The sequence below is a fragment of the Gobio gobio genome, assembly GCF_949357685.1.
Source record: "Gobio gobio genome assembly, chromosome: 17".
In the NCBI taxonomy this organism is placed as follows: Eukaryota; Metazoa; Chordata; class Actinopteri; order Cypriniformes; family Gobionidae; genus Gobio; species Gobio gobio.
This window is the reverse complement of record NC_137110.1, coordinates 41,662,184-41,671,814: the sequence shown is the minus strand read 5'-3', so window position 1 is coordinate 41,671,814 and position 9,631 is coordinate 41,662,184. Positions and strand designations below refer to the sequence as shown.

Sequence of the window (9,631 nt, the reverse complement as noted above, 5' to 3'; positions counted from 1 at the left end):
GGGGTTTCAAATCAAAATATGACTTTCTGTTCCAAACAGGGCATTGATTTCATACACGTCCTCAATAGACACCGGGGCTTAAATCATATTTATCAGGCATTTTAGGAGACACAACAAGTGAATAGGGAAAGAAATTACATATAAATGTTCCTATAAAATATTAGATATTTTTATTATTTTTTCATTACATGTTGCTCCAAGAACACATTCATATGCAAATTAGAGACAGTATGTAGGCCCTACATTGCATTGAATGGGAAAACCCATGTATGGCCATTTTACCCACATATTGCATCAAGTAAAATGGTATATCAATTCATTCCGTTATATCTTTCATAACATAGTTGAGAATATTTTTTAAACAAGTTTGGCCTGAAAAAACCCTTGATTGGCGAATGAAAATAAATCCCATTGTTTTTGCCTATACATATCATTTTATGTAATTTTACTTTTTGTGTCCTCATCTTGTGTCCACTTATGAGGACATAACATAGCATATGAATAAAATTAAGTGCCTGCAGCATATTTTTGGATGTCTAATATAGTAAAGGAAAAGGTCAATTGTCAATACAGTTTATTATTGATCTTGTTCTCGGGCCTGTGGATGTTCCCTGTGGGACTCCTTCAAATCTTCGCCCGCCCTTCCCCCTCCTCGAGCCCCAGAGATGAGATGAGGCTCGCGCCAGGAATGTGCTGTGACGTCACGGCGCTCCGAATCTCGCAGATTTGGGGGAATCGTTTTGTTGGGCTTGCTTCTGTCTGTGCTAAAGTTTCCCATAATTCCCACAGCCGTGTGGCGTTTGTTTGATTCACAGCGCTGAGGTGAAGCGGATTCTCGGACGGGCAGGATTCGACATAATTCTGCATGGATTCTTTGCTAAAACTTCTTAGTAGAGACTGAGGTAAGAGAGCCATTGCATCTGTCCTTCCCGTTACTCAGCGGCCGATGGGTGAGGGAGCGAGTCGACAAAACTTTTTAGTTTGCTGTGAAAATGCCTGAACACGAACTTCATGTTATTTTTAAGCGTCTTTTCGTTTCAAACTTGGTATCTGGTTGAAGAATTCGCCCTGTGCCGTCCTTATGCTCGTGCCCCTCTTTTGTTCTTAACTGAGCTTGTCCCAACTTGAGATGTTTTGAGGGGGCAGTAATCTGAGACGAAGGCTGATGAAATGCTGAGAGAGACGTTCGAGTTCAGTCTGTGTATTTAACAGAAAATTGCCTGATGTTTATGGGTAAATCGAGATTATGTTCAGGTCACATTTCACTTTGAGATAAAACGAAAAGAGTAAAACACATATTTTATATTTTCCATAAAGGTAACTAAACGTATTTACGACCATTTTTTCTCCCCCCCCCCCCTTTTTTGTTACATCATTTTCATGACATTTAAACCCCGAATTGACATTAGCGCAATGATAAATAATACATTGTTGTAATACGACAAATAGTGATAAATTATGTAAATATAAACATGGTAGTGTATTGCGCGTGGTATTTGTTTTAGTGACTTTTATTCTATCCATATGTAAATAAACAATGCCATTAAGGTAAATATAAATATGTAGCTATTTTAAACTTGTATTCAAACTTAATCATACAACGCACACAAAATAAGCACCTGATATGTAATTGTTTAATTTTATATTGCTAATGAATATTTGAAATGAACTCCGCTTAATCAGCGGTACATAATTTCACAGAATGACACTGTCCCAAAAGCAAATGAATCAAATTTATGAACTAATACATAATAATAACTATCTGACTTGAGTGACAAATCCACAGGAAACCCCCAAAACACCTTTAACATACACGTGCTCTTTCCTCCTCTCTGTTCTCGTGCAGTGTGTGCTGAGCAAAGTGGGACGCGCGCTCTTGTTTCCATAGAAACGTACAGGACGCGCTGATACTGCTGTGCCGCGCGCCGCTCTGATCATTCATCAAGACTTCACAAAAACCGCAAGATGGTAAGGAGACAACAGACACCACGAAGCTGCAAAATAAGGTGGAATTATTTTATTATATATATCAACGATTTCATTATTGTATTCTCGTTTTAAATGAACGCTCATATAGGCATGTGGACCTGTGTTGTTGCTGTTAGCTGGTAACGATTAGCTTGCAGTGGTGGGATTGATCAGGAATGGTTTTTTTATTTTTTATGTGACCTTGAGAAACAGGCTTGTTATGAATTAAATGTTATGTAGCTGGAATGTGTTTCTCCTTTCTTGTAAATTTCACCTAGCTTTTTGTTTCCCCTTCAGCCATTTTATGACAACGTTTACTACCCGTACCCGCCAGATCCCCCGGGAACTCATTCCTCAGCAGGGATCCCGTCTCTACTGAGCTCTCCTCAGAGTCAGCCCTCATCCGGCAGCCAGAGCAGACCGGCTGCATCCACCATGTCCACCACCAGCACCAGCATTCCCCCGCCCTTCAAGTTCAGAGTCCGGCGTGAGAATGTGGATTGGCGTCGGATCAATGCCGTGGATGTGGACCGAGTGGCCTGTGAATTGGATTTCCACGCTTTACAGGAGCACATCACGGCGGTGACATTCTGCAACGTGGAGGGCGAGCGCTGCCACCGCTGTCAGAGCCCCGTGGACCCGGCCCTGATCAAGCTCTTCCGGTTGGCCCAGCTCACCGTGGAGTACCTGCTGCACTCCCAGGATTGCCTCAGTGCCAGTCTGCAGGCGGCCGAGGAGAGGCTGCTGTCGGAGGCGCGGGAAAGGGAGCAGCTCCTCGTCCAGCTGCAGAAAAAAAGCCAGGATGCCAAGACGTTCAAGGAGGAACTGAAGCAGAGGAAGAAGATCATAGCCTCTCAGCAAGCCATGTTCAGCGCAGGGATCGGTGCCAATTATCACAAGGTCTGTACAGCCCCATGGTGGAGTGTGAATGTGGGTATTAGCATTTTCATTGTCGCTGTCACCTCCCCCCAAATGTCACCTCCCCCCAAAGCCAGACTCTGCTTCTAGCCCAGTCTCACTATTCACTGACCTCAGGGAATTTAACGTGTGCTTTTCTCACTGTTTGATGGCGTGAAGGAGCTGAATCGATTCTCTTCGCATGCTCTTCTCCTATCAGTGTTGTTATTGTTAACTAAAACTATTTGAAATGAAGCTTAAACAAAATAAAATATAAATATTATTTGAAAAACTGAAATGGAAATTAGACACGAAAAGTAATCAAATGACTAAAACGGAAATGAAAATAAATTAAATCGTGCTGTCTAATCGATTAATCGTGATTAATCACAATATCACATCTAACACAAAAGTTTATAAAATATATATATATGTGTGTGCATGTGTTTGTGTATGTATATATATATATATACTCACATATATTTACAAACGATTAATTCATAGAAATGTTAAAAATGACAAAAACACTTAACAAAATTACTAAAACTAAAAAATATAGCAATAACGGCACATTTCAAATATTAATAATAAATACTATAGCAGCAGCGAGCTGTCTAATAACTATAGCACCAATCAATCAAACAACCAGCATGCTAATTAGAGCATTGCCGCTAAAAATAGCAGAACTAAAAATATAGATAATAAGCAATAGGTCTGGGAAAAGACTGTTATGATCCATCCCTAGTTTTAGCCTTACACCGTGTCCTAACTTCACGTAACGCGATTACATTCCAGCGACAAGCAACTTGTCTGTCCACACCAGACGCGACGCGACTACGAGATGCGACAAATCAATCAAAAACCGCAGCCAATCAGAACAGTGTGTGGGCGGGCTCTCTCGCCACTCGCAAGGAAATGGATAAGTAGCCTACATAATCAAATTCACAAATATTACACCATTTAAACATTACTAAAATAAATTTACTAAAACAATATTTGTCATAGAATATACTTGTTTGTTCACAGTTTGAACGTTCTTGTTTCAATTTGTTTCATGAGTACACACTTACATATAATTTATGGAGAGTAAATTTAAAGGTAGGGCTGCACAATTAATCGAATTTGTAATCATGATTACAATTACGGATGCCACAATTATGTAATCGCTCAATAAAATGTAATCGCAATTACAAAAAAAAGTCCACAGTATTCTGTGTACTTAATGTGTTTTTTTCCTTTTCTACAGGTCATCTTAAGTTTTTAGGTTTGTTTTTATTTTTAGTATAACATTATTTTTACTTTTTTTATTTAAAGAAACCAAACCAATGTATATTTGACTTTTGAGGCTTAATGCTATAGAATAATCGTTATTACAATTTCAAGGGAATAATCGACAATTATGATGTTTGTCATAATCGTGCAGCCCTATATTTAAAGGCGTATCTAGCGTGCTGTCCGGGGGGGGGGCTTCGAGCTCGGAATTTGGCCCAAACCCAGAGTACCCCCGTGTGTGTAAGTGGTTAGAACTAAAAGTGTGGAGAAGGGGTGGTGGAGGGATGCTGATAAACTGTCAGATTTCTTTCCTGTGTCATAATATAATTCTGTATAAAAGTTTTTAATGTTTTTATTTTATTCCGTATACGAGTTTTAAATATTTTTGAAAGAAGTCAAGACTGCATTTATTTGTTCAAACGTTAATATTGTGATATTACAATTTAAAAGAACTGTTTTCTATGTGAATATATTTTAAAATGTAATTTATTCCTGTGATGGTAAAGCTGAATTCCCAACATCAATACAGACATTCCAGTCTTCAATGTCACATGATCCTTCAGAAATCATTCTAATATGATGTTTTGGTGTTGCTCAAGTAACATTTTTATTATTAATGTTAAAAATGTTGAAATAGAAATCCTTTATGCTTTTACTGTAACTTCAAAAAAGCAGCCATTTAAAACAAAAGAACAAAAACTCAAAACTTTGAATGGTTGTGTGTGTCCTATTGAAACAGGAAGTTGGGGTGGGACATATTGATGGGCTCATCCATTTTTTTAAGTATCCAACAGCTTTTAATTTTATTGGAGAAAAAAAAGTATTACAATGAGTCAACAGGTTATTTTTTTGGTGCATTGTTTGTTTTAATGTCTATATCTGACTAAAAGTAAATTTTGTTAACTTTAGGAGTATATTAGCTTAGAGAACAGACATACCGGTAGACTCAAAGCAACAAAACTCCAATTTTGATTTAATGGTTTAATTAATACTACTTTCCCATCACTAGGGTAATATGTGCTTTTCGTATCCAGTAGATGTATGCGAAATACTTTTCATCCTAAATGAAGTGTTGTCAACACTTTTAAGTCCATAATCAGGACAAGCAGGCCGGGACAGGATTAGCTAATCACCAGACGCTGTGTTTTTTGGACACTGCATTCAGGATTTGGCGAATAGAGCAGATGGTGTCAGCCGGTGACGATGACTTGTACTCTACTTATAAAAGAGCCCTAAGTGGAGGAAACAAATCAAAGCGCCCATCCCCCATCATCCCCTCCCTCTCATCTCTTCATTAAAATAAAACGGCATGCTGCATTAATTTTAGAATATTCTCTGATTTATGTTTCAGCCTTTGCCTCATGGCTTTATCAGATGTTTGCTCATTTATAATCATGTAACTGGCGTTCCTGATTGTGGCCAGCTGTTGCCAAGGCAACACCTGGTGTTTCATGTGGTTGCTAGGAGAAGCACAGGCGCCTAACAGCAGAATCGAAATGAAAGTGCTGCTCATGGTTTACTGTTTAATTCAGGATCATGAAGGGATTTCATCTAAGAGCAGTGAAGCGGTTACCAAAATATAGCTGACTCTGTCATATTTTCCCCCAAAATCAAAATTTTTTAAGTTGTATGTTGAATTGAGCTTTTTAGTTAATATTGTTTTGCATTGATATTATAATGGCATTTTTTAATTTTCTCCTTTGGTTACTGTAATACAGTATATATGTATAATATTAAACGTCTAATTATTTTGTATTATGGTACTGAGAATAAGATTTTTTTTCATTATGCTATGAGAATTAAGGAGGGAAATGTAAAAAAAATGTCAAAATGGGAAAAATTTTATTTAACAAAAAATTGTCAGTGACATTTATCATTAAAATTAAAGGGTTAGTTCACCCAAAAAGGAAAATGATGTCATTAATTACTCATCCTCATGTCGTTCGACACCCGTAAGACCTCCGTTCATCTTCGGAACACAAATTAAGATATTTTTGTTGAAAGCTGATGGCTGAGAAAGGCTTCAGATAGGCCTCCATTGGCATTCAGTACATTTACACTCACAAGACCCATAAAAGGCACTTAAAATGTCGTTACAAAGTCCATCTCACCACAGTGGCTCTACAATAATTTTACGAAGCGACGACAATAGTTTTTGTGCACAAAAAAAAATCTAAATTACGACTTTATTCAACCTCTTCTTGTCTTCCGTGTGTGCCTCCACGACGTATGCGCGAGAATATGACGTAGCGCCGGCGTTCAAGAATCCATGAAATGCACACTTTAGCCCCATTTGAGCACTAAGCCGAGACCTAAAGCACGATCAATGTAGAATTCAACAGCTTAGATACGCACGTCTTCCTCTGCTTGTAAACAAATCGCTTCTGGGTCATGTGTCCGAACGCCGGATCTGCGTAATATTCTCGCGCATGCGTCGTGGAGGCACACACGGAAGACAAGAACAAGTTGGATAAAGGCGTTATTTTGATTTTTTTTTTGCGCACAAAAACTATTGTCGTCGCATTGTAAAATTATTGTAGAGCCACTGTAGTGAGATGGACTTTGTAACGACGTTTTTAGTGCCTTTTATGGGTCTTGGGAGTGTAAATGTACTGAATGCCAATGGAGGCCTATCTGAAGCCTTTCTCAGCCATCAGCTTGCAACAAAAATATCTTCATTTGTGTTCCGAATATGAACAAAGGTCTTACGGGTGTCGAACGACATGAGGGTGAGTAATTAATGACATCATTTTCATTTTTGGGTGAACTAACCCTTTAAGTACATTTCCCCCAATTTTCACTCCTATAAAATAACTGTATAATAATATCCTGGGGTGCGTTTCCCAAAAGCATTGTTAGCCAACTTATGGTCGCAAGTTCCATCGTTATAAACATAGTTCAACGAGTCAGCGTTTCCCGAAACCATAGTTACAACGAACATTCGCAAACAGCATCGCAAAGTTGCGTGGTTGCAACGACAGCTCTCGGACCTGTGGTTAGAAGCATAGTTTCTTGTTAGCATGACATGAGGACATAATAAATCATTATCTTGAGCAAAATAAGCAAGCTGGCATTTAGTACAATCTATATCTTTTATTTCTAATACATACAAATGTAATTTATGTCTTTTAGTTTGTCAAGAGATTTAAAGCACCTTTTTTGAAGAGTGTGCATGTGCGGACGTGCTCTAGTACGTAAGAACGAGCCTATTTGAATCTGGAAATAAAACTGAGAAAAATAAGAATTAGTCCTCAGGTGCCATGTCCATAATTTATAGCAAAAAATCTAGCATTAATTCGATCTCGAAATAATGAATTAGAAGCAGTTATTACTCCACCACCTGCGTGACATCATTAACCAACGTGGTTGAACGACAGATTTGCGACAATATGCAGGGTTTCCGCGGGGTCTTAAAAAGTCTTAAAATGTCTTAAATTTCAAAATCTAAATTTTAGGCCTTAAAAAGTCTTAAATTCTCTGAAGTTTTGAGTTCTAGGTCTTAAATAGTTTTAAACAGGTCTTAAATTGTTCTGCGTCCATGTAACGCTACCTCTAATGCTCATTGAAATGCTCCCGCAGCGCTTTTGTGTGTGTGTGTTTATTCCGGGCTGTTGTAGTTCTTTCTTTCGCTAGTCCAACTATAGTTCGCTGTATTACAACTACAAATGAGACCAGCATGCATCTTATATTGCAGCCAATCAGCTTTCATGTTATTGGCGCGGGTCTCTTTCGGATTTTACCAAAGACGCATCAAACGGATTTTATTCTTCAGCTTCAGTTCTCCAGTTCTTCCAGTTCACGCGATCGTGAAAGCGAAGGTGAATCTTTCTCACATCTCGCATAATGACCAAATAAAAGTATGATATGCCCGATAGCACTAAAAAGAGTTAATTAATAAGAGTTAGTTAAAAGCAATGTAAATCACAAACTCAATAGACACACAGACCGATGTCAGAATGGCTGTGGATTTTGTGCACGCGTTTGCCGCCTGTCAGCTCGCGCAAGTGTACCGAATGTGTCTTTTTCTAGGCTTACTCTTGAACGATCATACACACATTAATATCCCTATGTTCTTATTGGCGGTTATGTCTTGACTCTTGAGTAAAAAAGTTTGGGACGTGTGTCAGTATTGTATCTGCACATTACTGTAGTTCTTAAAGTGAAAGCATACCAATATAGCTTATGTTGGTGCTCCTGTCTGTGTGTTAATGTTAAACAAACAACAACAGGGAAAAAAACGTTACTTCAACTTTAAGCACTGTTTGTATCCGTATCTTTAGGTTGTATTTATTTGTCCTATTGTAATTGGTTAATAAGTTTAGTACTTATTAGTAAAAACGTAGTTTTACTTATATTAAGCAATTGCTTACTTGTAAGATTTTGGGCATATTTCCCACCCAAAGCGATAATGTTATTAAAGCTAGATAGCACACCACTTTACCAGCCTTTTTTGTAATACCAAACAAGATTCATGCATTTTGTTTGTTTTATTGTCATGTGTGACTATTGTGCATCTACGGTAATATGGTAAATGTGGCATCCTATGCAAAAAACAAAACTGGAAATGACCACCACAAAATCAGTAATTTTGATCTCAGTAGAAAAAAAAAAAAAAATATATATATATATATATATATATATCCTGAGATTGAGCTATGAGGAAATGCAAGTTTACTAATACTTTGTTCAATTTGAATAAATTAATTTGCTTTGCAAGTAATTTTGTGATTCTGCATTTCCTTTGTACGTTTTTTTTATTGCGTGATATAGGACTTAAATATAATCCCTAATGGTCTTAAAAAGGTCTTAAAAAGTCTTAAATTTGACTTGGTGAAACCTGCAGAAACCCTGATATGGTTTCGGGAAACAGTCGTGACTAGCTAGTTGATTTCTTCAACGATGCACCGCACTGTGGTAGTTAAGCAGTGAGTTACGTAAAATGCACCCCTGTCCAGTAGAGCTGCACAACGAATCATTAAAAGATTGTGATCTCGATTCAAACATCCACTTCATTTTATGTCTATTAAACCTTCCGATCACATTTAAATCTAAGTTTGCGCTGCCGCTGACCCAGAGAGAGCATGACATGCATAGGTATGAAACATTCAAATTATTCAAATGATCACATTTAACGGGAAAAAAAATTATATTAACACTGATGTCTATGTTAGCCATCAAAATAGAAAACTTGTTGTCAAAGTGTCAAATAAAGATTAATTGTAAGATAAATTACATCATTACACCAGTAGACAAAGTGGCTGTTAAAAAATATGTAATTGAAGCATTCGTTCAATAGATTTGTTCAAAAATGCTTGCTGTGTTCGAAATCGCCCTCATTCACTATTCCCAACATTACTCCACTAATATAGTCCACTTGAGAGAGTCCATACTGAATGAAAACGCGTGAGTGAATTCGGACACTGAGCGCCGGAAGGGCTGCCGCTTTTGCGTAGTATTGTGCTTGCTGTTTAATAATTATTTGAAACGTAGCAAA

General features: G+C 37.7%; 1 protein-coding gene across 5 annotated transcripts in view; it reads left to right on the top strand.

The window, feature by feature from the left end:
* Positions 1–661: 661 nt before the first annotated feature.
* dzip1 (DAZ interacting zinc finger protein 1) overlaps positions 662–9,631 on the top strand; it is a 33,734-nt gene continuing 24,764 nt past the window's right edge. For 3 of the 5 annotated variants that reach the window (XM_079840914.1, XM_079840911.1, XM_079840913.1), the window contains exons 1-3: positions 680–902; positions 1,847–1,968; positions 2,266–2,868. In XM_079840914.1, coding sequence (XP_079697040.1) covers positions 1,966–1,968; positions 2,266–2,868 — 606 coding nt within the window. In that variant the 5' untranslated portion in view covers positions 680–902; positions 1,847–1,965. Of the gene's footprint in view, positions 903–1,846; positions 2,007–2,265; positions 2,869–9,631 lie in introns of all 5 variants that reach the window. The other 2 variants (XM_079840912.1, XM_079840915.1) reach the window with 2 other exon arrangements.